Source organism: Chrysochloris asiatica, unplaced genomic scaffold, assembly GCF_000296735.1.
Source record: "Chrysochloris asiatica unplaced genomic scaffold, ChrAsi1.0 scaffold00351, whole genome shotgun sequence".
In the NCBI taxonomy this organism is placed as follows: domain Eukaryota; kingdom Metazoa; phylum Chordata; class Mammalia; order Afrosoricida; family Chrysochloridae; genus Chrysochloris; species Chrysochloris asiatica.
Window position 1 is genome coordinate 1,730,941 of NW_006408869.1, and position 19,700 is coordinate 1,750,640.

Genomic DNA, 19,700 nt, shown 5'->3' on the forward strand with positions numbered 1-19,700 from the left:
TAAATTTTACCATTACAGTATATTACCATTATAATCATTATTCTTCTATAGAATCCATGCTTCTTAAAAGTCTAAAATTGTTGGTGTGTTTATAGTATCTTTTCATACTGAGAAAACAAAAAGCAGAAAACATGGAAGATTGGATCAGCATAATTTATCATGTCAGGGGTAACTCTGATGTAAGATTGGAGATCAATTAACAGTATTTCTAAGTCTCATTATCTACATTTTATCTACTCATAGACATATGCACACAAGCACACCTCAGTTGTGTCCCATAATTGCAGAATAATAAAATAGTTTAAAATGGAATTTTGAAAATTAAAATGTTTTATTTTCATTGCACTGTGATACAAATCACATAGTTAAAGTTTCTCTGTATGTATTACAGAGTCAAACTATGCCATCATTTATAAATTGGAATTAATGTACTAACATAAGATAGATAACCAAAACACATACTCTAGCTATTGAAATGACCTTATTTATATTAATATCATAGTAAAATGACCATCTAATGATAAGTATTTATGGAATTAATGTGAATCAGAATGTTGCATATATTTTCTCTGCTAGCTACATGATTGCAAATATCTAAGTTAGACTCTACAGTTACCAGACAGCCTAAAGCAGACACTTAAAAACATAGTAAAATGTCTTAAAATTAAACTAAAATGTTACATGCTTTCAGAGATGTGAAGAAGAGTGTACAATGTATAGAGGAGCCCTGGTGGCAAAGTGGATTATGTATCGGGTTGCTAACCAAAAAGTCAACAGTTTGAATCCAGCAGAAACTACAAGGGAGAAAAATAAGTCTGTTGTCTGCTACCATAAAGATTTGTCATGTCAGAAACTCTATGGAACAGCAGTTGTATTAGACTCCTCATGTGGCACTGGAGGGTCAGCACTGGACTATAATGTCTGCAGTTCAAACCCATCAGCTGCTCTTCAGAAACCCAATAAGGGTTGGTATGAGTCAGAACCTTCTCAGTGGCACATAATAACATGAATAGAAAATGAATTTTTATAGCTAATGTTCAAGAAAGGAGCGGGATGGCTCTGTAGTATAAGCACTGAACCGCAAACCTCAAGGTTGTCAGTTTAGTCCACAAGTCACTCCATAGGAGAAAGATGAAGCTCTTTTGCTCTTTCCAAGATTCACAGCCTCAGAAACCCACTTAACAAAATGAACAATTTTCACTCAAAATATTTTATAATATTTATTGATAATCTGTCCTGTAATTCAGTGTTGTCAATAAAATAATATGGAAAATTCCACTGGAGGTTATAATTTGAGAATCAAGACTAAATAGGACTATGACTCCTTTATGAAAATCCAGATTAAACTCTATATATTAGATAACTGGCTATTATAATTAAATTATATAATAAAGTATTAAGTGAAAATGTCCGAAGTATCAAAAATCCTATTTAAGTTACTGTTTAAATGTTATTTTGTATTGTTTAAACTGAAAAATGATACACTTAGGAATTTTCTATGCAGAGGGACGTGAAAACAAACAATACCTTCCAATCCATAGTCCAAACAATGAGCTATCCCTGAAGTACTATGGTTTCATGATTCTGTCAAGAAAAATTGAAGATGCATAACAATATCCACATAAAACATGTCCATGTTTTTATCATTTTTGCGCAAGTATGTAAAACTAGAGTAGTATGTTTTGAAAATCAATTTTCCAAAAAAAAAAAGAGAAAAATCAATTTTATTTAAAGAGGTCCTGCAGATGTTACTTAACATTATTATACATTTCCCCCAGATATTTTTGAGTTAAGAGTGTGCCTTGCTACCACAAATTATATCAAGCAATTAAGTGAAATACATTATTTTGGTGAATAAAAGCAAGCATAGGAAGACCGTCTTCTATAAAATGAATAATAACCTTGATGTTGAGATGGAAAGCTTATATAAATGTTTACGCTGTATTGGTCTGGTTGTAATTGGTTTGTGATATAAGTATCATTTCAGTGCATTCTAATTATCATATGATCTCATATGATTAAATAGTTAACAGTTTTAGATTGAAAAGATGAAACTATTCATTTCAGTTGGGAAAAAGAGAAGATTGGCATTCCATGTTTAAAAAAAAAAAAAAAATATATATATATATATATATATTGACTTTACCTGTACAAGTTTAAAAAGTTGGTAAATTAATTCAAAATTTAGTATCAGCAAAGGACTAAGTGTGTTTTCCAATATATTTCTATTTTTGTTAGCTGTTTGTTTTATGAGGGGAAAATACTCCATTCTGTTGATTCCCACCCATATGAAACCCAATCCATTGCAATCTAGTTGATTCCAATACAAAGCAACAATATAGAGGGTATCTGAGCCTGTAAATCTTTATGGGAGCAAATAGCCCATCTTTCTCTCACAGAGTAGCTGATACATTTGAACTGTCGCCGCTGAGGTTGGCAGTACCGTGCTCATCCCATGGTACCACCTAGACTCATAGCAAAGATAATTTGGCCTGTGAAATCATGTTAGTAATGGCACATTTGTTCGGATATATCTATCAAGTAAGATTTTTGTTCATTGTTCAAATCCATGTCAACACCAGAGTATAGTAATAACCTATGGTTTACTTAAGTAAGAATTGAAATATGACAGTGTAAACAACATACAGGACATCTCCTATGGGACATTTGGATTTTGCTTACTCAAATATGATTGAATCCTCAAAGTTGGCTAAATAAAGATGAACATGTGTGATAACATTTGTGTTTACTTTCAATTTTGTAAGATTTTGAGATTTCTAGGCATCTTACTATGAATATTTTCTTCTAAATTGCTAAAAAATTGTTGTATAACAGTAAATGTCAGTGTCAAAATAAACACATGAAACATATTTTCAAATGTTTCTTTACTGTGCCTCTTTGCAGCAATTGGTGAACCTGAGATTATAGATTGGTATAATCCTCAAGGAGAGAAGATAGTTTCTACACAGAGAGTAGCTGTACAAAAGGATGGCGTTAGGTCAAGATTGACAATATACAATGCAAATATAGAAGATGCAGGGATATATCGTTGTCAAGCAACAGATGCCAAAGGACAGACACAAGAAGCTACAGTCGTTTTGGAAATTTACCGTAAGTCCTATATTGGTAACTTTTAGTTGAATAAAAGTATTGTTTCCTAATTTAAAAAGCTATCCAAATAAAATGAATTTAATAATAAAAGCTAGCATTCATTTAGAATACATTCTAGGCAGTGTTCTCATACTTTCACAGATATCAGTTTATCTGCATTTTATTATTTTTGCTGTGTACTATTTTTTTAATTACCCCATAGGGTTTTCTAGGTTGAATCTTTACAGGAGGATATCACCAAGTCTTTTTCCTATGGAGAGACTGGGTGTGTTCCACCTCCAATTCTTTGGTTATCAGCAGAGTAATTGTTGAGTCAACAGGTCTCCTTATAGTTTACTATTGTTGTTGTTAAGTGCCATCGAGTTGGTACCAACTCATAGCGAACCTGTACACAACAGAAGGAAACACTGCCTGGTTGTAGGCCAACCTCAGAATCGTTGCCACACTTGAGCATATTGATGCTGCCACTCTGCCAATCCATTTTGCTGGAGATCTTCCTCTTTCTCTCAGCCCATCCACCTTACCAAACATGACATCCTTTTCTAATGACTGATCCCTCCTGACAATATGTCCAAAGAATGAGAGGCAAAGTCCTCCTGGCCTCCAAGGAGCACTCTAGCTGCACTTCTTCCAACACCAATATCTGTTTGTTCTTTTAGCAGCCCACGGTACTTTCAATACTCTCCTCCAACATCATAACTCAAAAGCATCAATTCTTCTATGCTCTTCCTTATTCACTGTCCAGTTTTCGCATGCATGTGAGTTTATTGACAATATCATGGCTTGGGTCAGGCACACCTTAGTCCTCACATAGATATAAACATATAAAACATGGGACCACTTCTGTGTTGTTTTTTTAATAATATAAGTGAAAATATTTTTATTTTTTTCCATGACATGAAAACTCTGTTGCAAAAGTAGAAAATAGTAATCAATTTTGCATATGAAACTTAGTGGGGTTGCTTTTTCCCTTCTAAAATAAAAGCTAATGATTAGAACAAGTGGGATAGCATTTACAATAATATATAGGGGAAGAGTCAATTAAGTGGAATAGACAGAGAGAAAACTAAAATCTCATTTAGTAGATAATATCGGTCTGGGAAGCATTTTCACCACAAGCATTTTCACAAGCAGGGTTTTCCTATTTACACTTTATTTTATAACTTGAGATTGATTGATTCCTTTTATCTTCCTTTCTCTTTCTCATATTTATGAATCATTAACCTGTTTAGGAACACTGTTAAGAAGTCTCTTAATTACTTGGACTTTGAAACAGTGCTCTCCTACTTACTTTTTTGACCGCCAGAAAATTTCTTAATGCTTTTGTCATCAGTTTCCTTATATATCAAATAGATACAATAATACTACCTACCTTATAGAATATATTTTTAAAGCTTTTATTGTGAATTGAATGACACTTTACATGGGAGAACATCGGTTTTGCACTCATCCTATCGTATTTCATTTCATTTCATTACAATGATAACAATACCTTCCATGCATCATCATTCAACCCTATTTGCTTCTATTCCCTCGTTTTTGTTTTGTTGTACATGTAAACACATTGGAATATATAATCATTGCAACAAACCAAGGGCACATTCTGCAAGCCTGCCTCCTGGGTTCCAGCATACAGCCTTTCTCTTTTCATGATTCTAGAGTCCTTAAATTCTCTATCATTCAATGCCATCATCTCTGTTTCCATCTCTGTTATTGCTGCTTCTCTGGTTAGTTTCCATGTTTAGCTCATGCTCTTCTCCCTTGATGGCCCTAGGGTACTCTTCCTGGAATGTAAGATCAACTACTTCCCCTTTATGTTACAAAACTTCCATCTTTACAGTTGTGACAATAACAATTAGTCGTGATAACAATTACTCATTATTGAATCGTAAGACTCTTAACCCCATCTCCTTTCACCAGATCCATCTAGACAAGATGAAAACTATTCAGTAGGGATTCTACCTTCCCCCGCACATTCTGAAATTAAACTCCCTCTTGAAAGCTTGTAAGCCAGGCACTTTGTGCCTTTTAGATCCCCGTTTTAGATAACCATTGTCTAAGTTGCCCATCACTATCAACCCTATGTACAGAGGGAAAGGTTTGACCCTTGATGTGAAGATCCTTTGATGAGAAGTCAGTTGGTATTTTGAGCTACTACATCCATAAGTATAGGCCAAGTTCATCAAATTATAGCAATTTACACTTGTTTCCTTTTTCAAATTTCTTTATCTTCCTCTAGTTGAGTTCTAATCATCAAGCCATATAAGCTAAGTCAAATGGGTACCATCTGCAAATTTGGGCATTCTTGTGCATCTCCTCTACTTCATGTCAGATGGATACCCCACTCTCAGCTCTAGACCTCTGTGGCTAGGCACTTGTCTATGGGCTTAGGTGTCCTTAGGTCTCACCACACTTTGGACCACCAGCACTTCTTCTCTTGCTCATGTCTAGGTCAATGGGAGTCTATGGAATGTGGTTGAACACAGCCCATATCTATATTTCTGCCTTTCCCCTAATTACACTCACCAGTAGACCAACATGGTCACCTGTAAACTTACATGCCTGCTCATTTGTTCTTTTTGAGCTTCAGTCTTTAAAGGGGTTTGTCCTGAAGGGACTTCATTACTTGTCTTGATGGCTCCCCAGCAAGCTGTTTGTTCTTGTAGTAGCCATTCAACTATCATTTTTGTTTTTGAATTTTTCTGATGGTATTTCTTACAAGAAGCATATTCTCTTCCTCTAGCTGCTCCAGGCTGGGGAGCATGTTCTTTCCAGTGGGCAGGTTGCACCTCTGAAAGTTCTGGATGGGGCTTCATATTCCACCTAAGTTACTATATAATACAAAGGCTCCACAAGAAACTTATTTCACTGGGCAAGTTCTAGAACCCCTTTTAGGTATTCTAATAAATTATAGGTTGAAAATGGGCTTATAAGTTCTCTCTAATTATGTTTTCTGTTATTCCTTTCAATCGCACTCAAGTGTCTAATTTACAATAGTAGGCAAAGGAAACCAATATTCATAAGACAGTCAAGCATCTTAACATTATTTCCCTTCTTTTACCCATTGAGACTATGCTTTGATCCTTGTATCACAATACCCTGTTGTTCCAATGTTGAGCATACATCATAATTACCTCTGTCCCATTTAGCCCATGCAAACCTGCCTAAGTGTTCTCCTATCTATCTACCTTGTTTGTCCATTCCCTTTCTCCTTTTTGTGTATTGCCCTCCCTAACACCCAAACTATGATGTGCTATCCCTACCCTCTGTTCTACCATATCGTTCCCTTCCACCCCTGGTGACCAACAAAGATTTTTTTTTTTTTTTCCCTTTTAGTATGGGTTTATTTTCTTAAGCTTTTACAAAAAGGGTCTTATGTAATAGTTGTCCTTTGTGACTGACTAATTTCACTCAGCATAATGCCCTCAAGGCCCATCCATGTTATGCATGGTTTGCAGATTCCTTGTTATTCTTTAAGGCAGCATAATATTCCATTGTGTGTATGTACCAAAGTTTATTTATCTATTCATCCATTGATGGGCACTTAGGCTGTCTCCATCACAGAGTATATTTTATGACTAAATTTAATTTGCATAAATCTTTAATATAATAGGCTATAATCTATATAAGATAGTTGTTATAGTGACAAAAGTATAAATCTGTAGAATACTTACTTATAAGCTATCTCTTGTGATAGCTTTTTCTTGATCCTAGAAAAAGAAGATGAAGAGGTTGGGATATTTTAAATAATGTTAAAGGAAGATTCCCTAGTACCTTTATTTTTTATTGTAAAGCTATAAAGAGAAGAGTTTTGTTTTTCAAATAATGACTTACTTTTATGAAAAGTTGTCATCATGCAAAAATATCCATGTTCAATAATTCTGTTACAAATTCAGCACATCTACTGAGTATTTACTACACAGAAGACCCTGAATCTAGGAACTTAGAACTAAGTTATAGAAAATTTACATGGCCACTTTGTGCATACATTCTAATGGGCACAGATAACAAACAGTAAATACACTACAAATAAAATATTTGAAGATCATTGTTATACAATTCTATGATGAAGTTAAGTGGAAAAGGGAAATAAATAGTTGTAAATTATTACAGAGGGTTTTTTTTTTTTTTTTTTTTTTTTTGTGTGTGTGTGTATATGAAAACATTGGGCATAAATCTGAGAGAATTTTAGGGTAGGGACTGCAAATGTCCAAAAGACAGAATAAACTTATTGTTATTTTAAGTGCTGTCAAGTTGGTTCCTACTCAAAACGACCTGTATAGGGTTTCTGAGGATCAGCTTCTGGATTTGAACTTCAGTCCAGTGGATGACAGTCCAGTGCTTATCGTACAGTGTCACACCAGGACTCTGAATAAGCCTGTAATGCTCAGAATTGGACAGTTTTCCAGAAACACAGTGACTAGAAAGAAAGATGACATATTGGGAGCAGAGTGATGGGACGTGCTAGGGAATTAGAGGAGTCTTAGTGTGGCACTGTAGAATAACCACTGGAATGCCAACAACCAGGCTGGTGACTCAACACCCCAACTGTTCCTGAGAAATCCTATACAGGGTCACTATGAGTTGGAACTCACTCGAGGGCATTTAACAACAACAATGGAGCATTATAAATATTTTGTATTTTATACTCCATGAAATGGAAAATTACTGGGTAGAGGAATAAGATTATCTGGTTTAAAGTGTTTAAAGGACTTAGGCTAACCACTGAAGACACGCATACCAATTATTTTATTATAGACTCAAAAATCATAGATTCTAGAATATGTTATTGAGAAAAATCAACAATGAAATTTTTATGATGGGTTTTACTTTTTCTTTACAGAAAAGCTCACTTTCAGAGAAGTGGTATCTCCTCAAGAATTCAAACAAGGAGAGGATGCAGAAGTGGTTTGCAGAGTTAGCAGCTCACCTGCACCTGTTGTTGGCTGGTTATATCATAATGAGGAAGTCACCGCTATTTCCGACAGTTAGTATTTTGGTAACTCTCTAAGTTATATGTTTTAATAATACTGTATATATTTTAATTAGAGTCTTTCTCTACCTGGCTAACTGCATGCATCGAAGTCTTTGACAATAAAGGTAATCTTAATATTCTTGACTATGACTTGAGTTCCAAATACAACCTACCTTCTAATTTTTTGAAGCTTTATTAAAATACCATGACAAACTGGTATGCATTGTTTACGGCTACTCTTGTATAGAGTTGAATACCTGTGACACAGCTTTTTTTACCTACAAATCACGAAGTATTTGCTATATGGTGCTGTACTGAAAAAGGTTGCCATCTAGCTTTACACTTAAGCTAAGAGGAATAAATTTCAAATAGTACAATGATACTAAGTAAATGAAGGCACCAATATTGATTCATTCAAATTACACATATTATATTTCAAGCATGATCCCACTGTTTCACCATGTTTAAACTTAAAATAATGTCTATATGAATTCTGTTTATTATTCTGGAACTGTTCTTTCAAGAACACCTACATAATCTAAATATTATGGTAAAATGCATATGGATAACAGACAGAAAAGTATATTCATTCAGATTGTCTTCATGATTTTGATTCAAACTGAGATAAAATTCCAGAATAATATGACATCTGAAATTGAAAGCATAATTTGCCTACATTATGTTACTTTACCATTGTGCATTGGGAGCACTTTCAATTTAGAACAGTTTTCGATGCACCTGCATTGCAGAAAGGTACAAAATAATTGAATCTTTTTAAATACTTTCCATTTCAGTTGATTCAGTTTTATGTTTCTAGGAGATGTAACTTCTACAGTGTAAAAGAGAAAAAGTAGGGAGTTGGTATCTATTTTTAAATATGTATAAATAACTTAATCATAATCACATACAACTGTCATTTTTTTTTTAATTCAGAGAATTTTTCTAGACTCAGCATGTTGTTGTTGTTGTTATGTGCCGTGGAGTCAATGCTAATTAGGTATTGGTTCTTTTCTGATTTACAACAAACTTCATTCCTCTTCTGTATTTTAGAGTAGGTGCTTTAGAATTTATTAATAAATTGCATTAATAACTTGGGCAATACATTTTTAGCTTTTTTCTACAACAATAAATAGAATTTATTATTCATCAGCCCATTTTTAGCAGTCAAATTGCAATGTCTAAATATTTGCAGATTGTGCATCTAGTTTGAGTGTCACTTAATTACAAGATGGTTTTGAAGTAATGTATATTTTAAAACACATAGAGAATGCAAGACTCAAAACAATGATTGATGGTAAAGTATAGTTGTGAAGATGGAGTGATACTTTTGTGCTACAACTTACATATTTTGTTCCAAGTAATCTAGGCTGGTATGATGTGAATTGGAATTCTATTTTGTTTCTACTTTTTTCCTGGGCCCTAAGGTGTTGAACTCTTTTTCAAACTGCCCTATACCTATTGCAGTTCTTCATCTGGTGGCGGTGGTGGTTAGAGTCAGTTCTGACTCATAGCTACCCTGTCTAAGGTTTCCGAGGAGCAGCTGGTAGGTTTGAACTACTGACTGAAGGAACCACCTCTACAACAGCAACATATGTATATACAAATACATGTATATATGCGTATATGGGAGCGCTAATGGCTCTGTAGTATAAGAACTGAACTGCTAACCACAAGGTCTGAGATTCGAGTCCACCAACAGGGATCAGATGGAGAAATATGAGGCGTCCTGCTCCTATAAAGATGTACAGCTTCAAAAACCCTATACAGGGCTGCTCCAAGTCAGAACCAACTCAAGTACACTGAACAACTATATTTATATATAGTCCTGGTGTGGTGCTATAAGATAAGTACTGTACCACAAAGGTTGGTTTGAACTGCCAAGGTTTAAACTCAACAGCCACTCCTTGAAAACCTTATATAGGGTCGCTGTGGATTGGAATTTACTCAAAGACACTTAACAACACCAACACAAAACAAATATATAATTTCACATCCTGATGACTATGCTATTTGTGGTCCTAATGTGGCACTCTATGGTGAGCAATTGACCGGAAGGTTAGTTTGAACTTTAAACTCACCAGCTACAATTTGGAAACCTTATACAGGTTTGCTATGGGTCAGAACCAACTCGACGGCACTTTACAACAGCAGCAAAAACTCAACCTTAATAGACAGGTTTGAAAGGTAGCTCTTAAACTTTCTAAAGTTCTAAAATTGGCACTGCTGTGCATCCGAAAGCAAGACTACAATCATATTGTTTTATAACATTCAATATAAATGACTTTTAGTTTAAAAGATGCACTAACAGGTTTTGAACACTAAGTATTAACTGTCTAGTGTACTAGAGATTGGGGTTTCAGTAGTGAACACTATGAATAACTTCACTGTATTTAAATACCTACAGTTTAGTGGGAAAGACAAGAGATAAATCAGTAAAAACAAAATGAGGACTATGATAAATGCAGTGAGGGAGGATGATAAAGAAAGAGCACCTAATCTAGGTGCTGCAGGGAGAGTGTCAAAATGCTTGCCTGGAGGAAAAGGTGACCTTTAAGTATGAATAGGAATTAACCAGGCATAAGGCAGTGATTTTATTTTATTTCAAGAAGCCAGAATGCTTTTCACAGTGGGCTGATATTTGAAAGATAGAGAGTGAATGGCACATTAGAAAACTGTAATAATTTGACAGTAACTAGAACGTGTGAATATGCATACCCGTAAAGGGAGCTCTGGAACCGTAGTGGTTACCAATCCCGCTGCGAACTGCAAGGTCAGCAGTACAACTACCAGCTGTTCTGCCAGAGATAGATGAGGCTTTCTGCTCCCATAAATATTTACAGCCTCGGAAACCCTGTACAGGGTCACTATGAGTTGGAACCTACTCCACGGCACAGAACCACCACCACCAAAGTCGCTTTGGTAGCATAGTGGTTACAAGTCGGGCTGCCAACCTCAGGGTCAGCAGTTCAAAACTACCAGTAGTTCTGCGGGAGAGAGATAAGGCGTTCTGCTTCCATAAAGATTTATAGCCTTGAAAACCCTGTACAGGGTCACTATGAGTTGGAATTGACTCCACGGTACTTAACAAGGACAAAAACAAAACAATAAACTATTTTGGCATTGTACGATAAGCACTGGGCTAGAAACCACAAGGTCAGTGGTTCAAACCCCTCAGCCACTCTTTGGAAACCCTACTCAAGATTGGCTATCAAACACACCCACTCAAAAGCACTTAACAGCAACAATAACAACAACAAAAAATTAATGAATAAATAAAATTAAGATTGTTATTGTTGTTATGTGCTGTGGACTTGGTTCCGACTCATAGCTACCCTGTACAGGGTTTCCGAAACTGTAAATCTTTACGGGAGCAGAATGTCTCATCGTTCTCCCGTGAAACAGCTGGTAGTTTTGAACCGCAGACCTTAAGGTTCGCAGCCCGATTCGTAACCACTACGCTACTAGAGCTCCTTAAGATTGTTATTAAGGGACTAATAAGAAATTTGAGAGAGAAGCATAGTCAATACAGCATGGCCTTGAACACTCTGCTAAGCAGTTGGTGGACATTATCCACAGGGGAGACCCTGAAGGATTTTAACCAAGGGAGTGATGTGACCTGATGTGTACTGGAGAAGGAAATTAGTTCCTCGTTGAGGAAAGTGAGTTCGATAGACATCAAGACCAGTTTTGTGAAAATCTTTACATGTAAATTCTAAAGCCTACATTTGATTTCTCCATCTATGAATTTGTATCTAATCTACTTTGTGTCCTGTCATCTATTTCACTGTATTACTCAGTCTAAATCTTTATCTCCTCCAGCTATTATTTTATGAACATCTCAGAACATAAAATTTTGTCTTTACTCCTGCTATTCTGTTTTAGTTTGGAAATTCTGCTTCAATGTGTCCATTTGATTGAACCTGCTGGTATTTGAAAATCTACTGATGGCAATGCTTGCTTCCAGAGTTACTGCAACAAACAAGCCATCACAGCACAACAAACTGTGATTTGAATTATAAATGTGCTAGGATTAAGATAGTTCCAACCCTTGTAATACTCACATCCTGTAAACTATTAATTAGGTCATCGCAGAGCTCAGATAAATGGTTAGCTCTGATGAAAAATAATTAATTATCAAAAATAGATGGAATTTGAAGCAGTTAGATTAATTGAGTCCAGCCATTCACCTAGTAGAGAATACAAACAAAGGAGGACTGAGGAAATAATCTGCTTGAAGAATCACAAAGGAAAGTTCTTATTGGGTCTTATCTGATTTCATTTAAATTCCTTACTGCTGTAATGAAAATAAGAGACTGAGCTGTGGATTAATGCAATAGACTGCAAAGTCATTTGAACCGCAAGATTGGCAGTTCAAGCTCACCAGATGCTCCTCAGAAACCCTATACAGGTTCACTATGGGTCGAGACTGACTCAATGGCAATTAACAAAAACAAAAAACAACAACTATCTACAAGGCTGGCAGTTCAAACCCACCAGCTGCTCTGTGAGAGAAAGATGAAACTTGCTACTCCCATAAAGATTTACAACCTCAGAAACCATCATACATGTTCAGTATGAGTCAGAACTGCTTCAGCGGCACTTAACAACAATATAAACAATGAAAATATGTTCTTATTGAATAATTAAGAAAGAAAAATTTATAATAGTTAACTATTTCTATATATGCTACCTAGTGCTACTAGGGTTTTGTTATACCTGTAGTTTACTAGTTTTAAATACCTTTAGTTTAGCACACAGCTGCTAAACACAAAGTTGGCAGCTCAAACTCACCGGCTTCTCTGCTAGAGAAAGTCTTGGCATTATGCTTTCTTAAAGCTTACATACTTGGAAAAGTTGGGGCAGTTTTATTTTCTCATATGGCGCTGTGGGCTAATGTGTGGGACTGCAAAGTTAGTTGGGACTTCAAGGTTAGTGGTTCAAGCTCAATAGCTGTTCCTTTGAAACCTAGACAGGGTCACTATGGGTCAGAAATTACACACCAACCACTAAAGCCAGTGAGGATGAAATAAAAGATTTCTAGCAACTTCTTCAATCTGAAATTTATCAAACATACAATCCAGATGTATCGATAATTACTGGTGATTGGAATGCAAAAGTTGGGAACAAACAGGAAGGTTCAGTAGTTGAAAAATATGGCCTTGGTGATAGAAATGATGTTGGATAGAATTCTGCAAAATCAATGATTTGGTCATTTCAAATACCTTCTTTAGACAGCATAAGAGATGATTATACACATTGACCTTACCAGATGGAATATACAGAAATAAAATGGACTATTATCTGTGGAAAGAGACGATGGAAAAGCTCCATATCATCAGCCAAACAAAACCCTGGGGACATTGTGGAACATACCATCAATTGCTCATATGCAAATTCATACTGAAGCTGAAGAAAATGAAAACAAGTCCACAAGAGCCAAAATATGACCTTTAGTATATCCCACCTGAATTTGGAGATCATCCGAAGAACAGATTTGATACATTAAATACTAAAGACTGAAGACAAGAAGAGTTGTGCAATGACATCAAGAATATTATACAGGAAGAATGCAAAAAGTTAGTGAGAAGACAAAAAAGAAGGTAAAGATAAAAATGGATGTCATAAGAGACACTGAAACCTGTTCTCCAGCATACAGACGTTAAAGCAAATGGAAGAAATGAGGAGATCCAACAGCTGAACAGAAAATTTCAAAGATCAGCTTGAAAAGACAAAGTCAAATATTCCAAGGGAATGTGCAAAGATCTGGAGTCAGAAAACCAAAAGGGAAGAACATGCTCAGCATTTCTCAAGCTGGGGGAATGAAGTAACAATTCAAATTTTGACTTTCGTTTTTGAAGCATTCTCTTGGCAAATTATTGAAGGATGCAGAAAGCATGGAACGTGTACACAGAGTCACTGTCCAAAAGGAAATGTTTGATGTTCAACCATTTCAAAAGGTAGCATATAATCAAAAGCCAATGATACCGAAGGAAGAAGTGCATGGTGCATTGAAGGAATTGGCAAAGAAGGAGGCACCAGGAATTGATGGAATAAAATTTGAAATCTTTCAAGAAAGTATGGCAGCCCTGGAAACACTCACTCATCTATGCCAAGAAATTTGGAAGACAACTATTTGGCCAACTGATTGGAAGAGATACGTATTTGTGCCCATTCAAAAGAGAGGTGACCAAACAGAATGCGGAAATCATAGGACAATCTCTTTGATATCCCATGTGAGTAAAGATTTACTAAATGTAATACAGAAACGGCTGCAAACATACATTGACGGAGAACTTCCAGAGGTTCAAGCCAGATTCTGAACTGGCCGTGGAATGAGGGATATCATTACTGATGTCCGATGGATCTTTGCTGAAAACAGAGAATACCAGAAAGATGTTTACCTGTGCTTTATTGACTACACAAAAGCTATCGATTGTGTGGATCATGACAAACTATGGACAACATTGCGAAGTATGAGTATTACTGAACATTTAATTGTGTTCATGAGAAATCTGTGCATGGACCAAGAGGCAGTTGTTCAAGCATAATATGGGAACACTGAATGGTTTAAAATTCAGAAAGGTATGTGACAGGGTTGTATTATTTCACTGTAATTATTCAACCTGTATGCTCAGCAAATAATCTGAAAAGCTGGTTTTATGAAGGAAAACGTGGCCTCAGGATTGGCGGAAGACTCACTAATAACCTGAGATATGCAGATGACACAACCTTGCTTGCTGAATGTGAAAAGGACTTAAAATACTTACTAATAAAGATCAAAGATCACAGCCTTCATTATGGATTTCATCTCAATGTAAAGAAAACGAAAATTCTCACCACTGGACCAATAAACAACATTCTTATCAATGAAGAAATGATTGAAGTTTTCAAGGCCTTCATTCTTCTTGGATCAACTATCAACACTCATCGAAGCAGCAGTCAAGAAATCAAACGGCTTATTGCATTGAGCAAATCTGCTGTACAAGGCCTTTTTTAAAAAGTGTTGAAGAGCAAAGATGTCAGCTTGGAGATTAAGTTTCCCCCCACCCAAGCCATGGTATTTTCAGTAACCACACATGCATGAGAAAGCTGTATAGTGAATAAGGAAGACCATAAAAGAATTGATGCTTTAGATTTATGGTGTTGGAGGAGAATATCGAAAGTGTCATGGGTTGCCAAAGAATAAATAGATCTGTGTTGGAAGAAGTGCAACCTGAGGCCTCCTTGGAGGCCAGTTTGGCCAAACTTCATCTCTCATACTTCAGACATATTGTCAGGAAGGACAAGTCGTTGAAGAATGATATCATGTTTGGTAAGCTGGAGGGTCAGAGAAAACGAGAAAGACCCCAATGAGCTAGATTGGAAAATGGCAGCATCTATGGGCTCAAGTGTGGCAACAATTGTGAGATTGGCCCAGGAAAGGGCAGTGTTTTGTTCTGTTGTGCATAGGGTCACTATGACTTGGTACTCAATGGCACCTAACAACAACAACAACAACAACAACAATGGGTCAGAACCAACTCAATGGCACTAAACACACAACATATGGTCTTTTTTATTTGGAATTGACTCAATATCAATAATATTTTTTTTTTGTGTGTGTGTGTGTGTGATTTTTATATAATTTAGTGAGAAAGATGGAACACAGCAGATTAAAACTGTGGTTGCTTCAGATATTTTCTGGAATCACATACTGATGATATTCAATCCATTTTTTGAGAGGTCTTTGTCTTTTAGCTGGCCCTTCACTTTATCAAGTATGATGCCTTTCTGTCGGGACACATCACTTCTGTTAATATGTTCAAAGTATGAGAGATGAAGTCTCCCATCATGGTTTCTAAGAAGGCACTCTGGTTCTACTACTTGCAACACATACTTGTTTGTTCTTCTTTCAGTCCATGGAATCTTCAATATTCTTCTCTAACACTACACTGAAATGCAGAAATTCTTCTACCATATTTTTTATTCATTCTTCAACTTTTGAATGCATATGAGGTTATTGAAAATACCATGTCTTTGGTCAGGCACACCTTTGTCCTCAAACTGATTTATTTGCTCTTGAACAATTTAGAGGACTCGTGCAGCAGACTTGCCTAATGCAATACATCATTTGATTTCTTGGCTGCTGATTGCATACACTTTGATTTTGGATCCAATTAGTATTAAATCTTTGATAACTCTGATCTTCTCTCCATTTATCATAATTTTATTTACTGATTCAGTGGTGAGTATTTTTGTTTATTTATGTCAAGGTGCAAGTCATACTGAAGGCAGTAAGTACTCTTTTATCTTTATCAGTAAATAATTTAAGTCCTTTTCACTTTGATCAAGCCAGGTGGTTTCATCTGCATTTCACAGGTTGTTAATGAGTTTCCTTCAAACCTGATGCCATGTTCTTCTTCATACAATCCAATTTCTCATATTATTTGCTCAGAATACAGCTTGAATACGTATGGTGAAAGAATACAACCCTGGGACACACCCTTCCTAATTTTAAACCATTCAGTATCCACTTGTTCTGTTTTCTGTTTCTTGTTCTATACACAGGTTCTTCATCAGCACAATTTAATGTAATGCAATACCCATTCTTTGTTGTGTTAGTCAGAGCTTGTCATGCCCCACACAGTCAAAACCATTTTCATAGTCAATAAAGCATGTATAAATGTCTTTCTGGAGTCCTGGTGTGGTGCTATAGGATAAACACAAGACTGTTAACCACAATATTGGCACTTCAAATCCATAAGCCACTCCTCAGAAATGCTATACATGGTCACTATAAGTGAGAAGTGATTCTACAGCCCTTAACAACAGCAGCAAAACATCTTTATGCTATTCTGTTTTTAGCCAAGATCCGTCTAATTTCAGCAATGATATATATATATATATATATATATAGTTCAACATCCTCATCTGAATTCAACTTGAATTTCTGACTGTTCTCTGTTGATGTATTGTTGCACTCACTTTGGATTTTCTTAAGAAAAAAAGTTCTTGCATATTATATTAATAGTATCGTTTGGTTATTTACACATTCTATTGGGTTACCTGTCTTTTGAATGGGCACAAATATGGATCTCTTAAAATCAGTTGGCGAAGTAGCTGTCTTCCAAATTTCTTGACATAAATGAGTGAGTGCCTCTAATGCTGCATCAGTTTGTTGAAAGAATTCAGTTTGTATTCCATCAATTCCAGGACCCTTGTTCTGTTTCATTGGCTTCAGTAACCTTAGACTTTTTTCAGTACCATTAACTCTTGACCACATGCTATCTCTTGAAATGGCTGACTATCAATCATTTGTTTTTGGTATTGTGACTTTGTTAATCCTTCCACCTTATTTTAATGCTTTCTGTGTCATTTATATTTTGCCTGTGAAACTCTTCAATATTACAAGTCAAATCTTGAATTTCTTCTTCAGTTCTTTCATCTTAAGAAATGCTAAGCATATTCTTCCCTTTTGGTTCTCTAACTCCAGTTCTTTGCACATTTCATTATAAAACTTGACTGTTTTTTTCGAATTGTTCTTTAAATTTTCTGTTCAGCTCTTTGATTTCCTTATGTCTTCCATTCACTTTCGCATTTCTGTGCTGGAAAACAAATTTCAGAGTCTCTTCTGACGTCCATATTAGTCTTTTCTTTCTTTCCTGACTTTTTAATGACCTTTTTCTGTCTTTCAGTATGTTGTTCTTGACATCATACCACAGCTCTCTGGTCTTCAACTATTTGTGTCTAATGCATCAAATTTGTTCTTGAGATGTTCTCTAATTCAGTTGGTACATCTTCAAGGTCATATCTTGGTTCTTGGAGACTTGTTTTAATTCTTTCAGCTTCAGCCTGAACTTGCCTAGGATGGCAGGTTCTACAATCCACCCCTGGCCTTGTTTTGACTATTGATACTAAGTTTTCCACTGTCTCTTCCCACAGATGTGGTCAGTTTGACTCCTATGCTTCCCATCTGGTAATATCTATGTGTATAGTTGTCTTTTATGTTGTTTTAAAAGGTATTTTCAATGACTAAGTGAAAATTACAAAATTCTACCATTTGCTCTCCAACATCATTTCTGTCACCAACTACTGATCTTCTCTTTTTGTTTCCAACATCATTTCTATTCTCCAACTACTGATCTTCTCTTTTTGTTTCCAACATCATTTCTATTCTCCAACTACTGATCTTCTCTTTTTGTTTCCAACTTTGGCATTCCAATAACTAGTAATTATTAATACATTTTGATTGCATATTTTATCAATTTCAGGTGAAAAAGTTGGTATAATTCTGCCTTTAGTGGTTGTTGCATACATTTAAATAATAGCAGTGTTAACTAGTTTTCTTTAGATATCATCCTATCAAAGACTGCATGTACTTCAAGATGGATCTTGAAATGTTCTTTTTGTTGGTGAATATGATGCCATTCCTATTCAATTTATCATCCATTTCAGCCTACTAATACTTAGGATCTTGATCTTTATGCATTCCATTTAATTTTTGACAGCTTCTAAATGTCCTAGATTCATACTTTGTACATTGCATGTTCTGATTACTAATGGATGTTTCCACCTGCTTCTTCTCATTTTGAATTATGCCCCATCAGCAAATGAAGGTCCCAAAAGCTTTACCCCATTTGAGACTTTAAAGTCAACTCTACTTTGAGGAGACATCTCTTCTCCAGTCATATTGTGAGTGATGCCCAACCTGAGGGTTTCATCATACAGCACTATATTTGGCAATATTCTGATTCTATTCATAATTTTTTCATCTTCCAGCAATGTATCTGTGAATGTCCTACTACTATTCATAAAATTTTCAATGACTAACCATTCAGAAGTAGATGTCATCTTCTTCCTCCTATTTTGTCTTAGTCAGGAAGCTTTGCTGATACCTGTCCATTGTAAGTGACCCTGATGATATTTAAAATACTGGTGGCATAGTTTCCACCATCATGGCAACATGCAAGCCACTGCAGTACAACAAATAGACAAGTAACAGAAATATTACATTGCTGAAAATAACTGATCTTATTAGATTTTTATAAATTATAAATTGTGTAAATTTGCATACAATATACATTTTTGTAAGGTAGAAATTTCAATATGATAATGATCTAGATATAATTTTTTAATTTGTTTTATTTTTTAGCACTTTTCTTTACAATTTCCAACTACAGAAATCTTTCCAGCAAATTAAAAAATTGTGCCTTTTTAGGAATTCTGAGTACCTCCAGAACTTTCATGAATTATACATCACAATTTCTTACAGATTGCTTTCCTTTTATCCAATTGTTCTGTTATAATTCCATGTTTGTCCTTTAATTTACCAGGTGAAAAGATACGCTTAAACATTTTATTTTCAGTCTACCAGAAGGAATTGTTAATATTATGAACAAGTTAAAGCTCCTGTGTTGAAAATCATCTGGCTATTACATTATAATCAATATTTTTTTTTCTCTTAGGTAATCTCTGAATCTGCATGTTTATACTTCCTGTAATTTAGCTATTAGTCAACAAGTGACCACTCGTCTCTTTTAATGACAGTTTATAGTCTGATGATGCAGTGCTTAAGTGCTTAGCTGCTATCCAAAAGGTTGACAGTTTGAATCCAACAGAAGCTCCAGAAAGAAGA

General features: G+C 35.4%; 1 protein-coding gene across 2 annotated transcripts in view; it reads left to right on the plus strand.

Annotated features, from left to right (window-relative positions):
• The window catches only part of NCAM2 (neural cell adhesion molecule 2), an 834,023-nt gene that overhangs the window by 430,341 nt on the left and 383,982 nt on the right, over positions 1-19,700 (plus strand). The window contains exons 3-4 of one of the 2 annotated variants that reach the window (XM_006876060.1): positions 2,905-3,111; positions 7,955-8,098. The exons of the other annotated variant lie outside the window; for it this stretch is intronic. Of the exons in view, the coding sequence (XP_006876122.1) occupies positions 2,905-3,111; positions 7,955-8,098 (351 nt within the window). The remainder of the gene's footprint in view (positions 1-2,904; positions 3,112-7,954; positions 8,099-19,700) is intronic. 2 annotated transcript variants of the gene reach the window in all.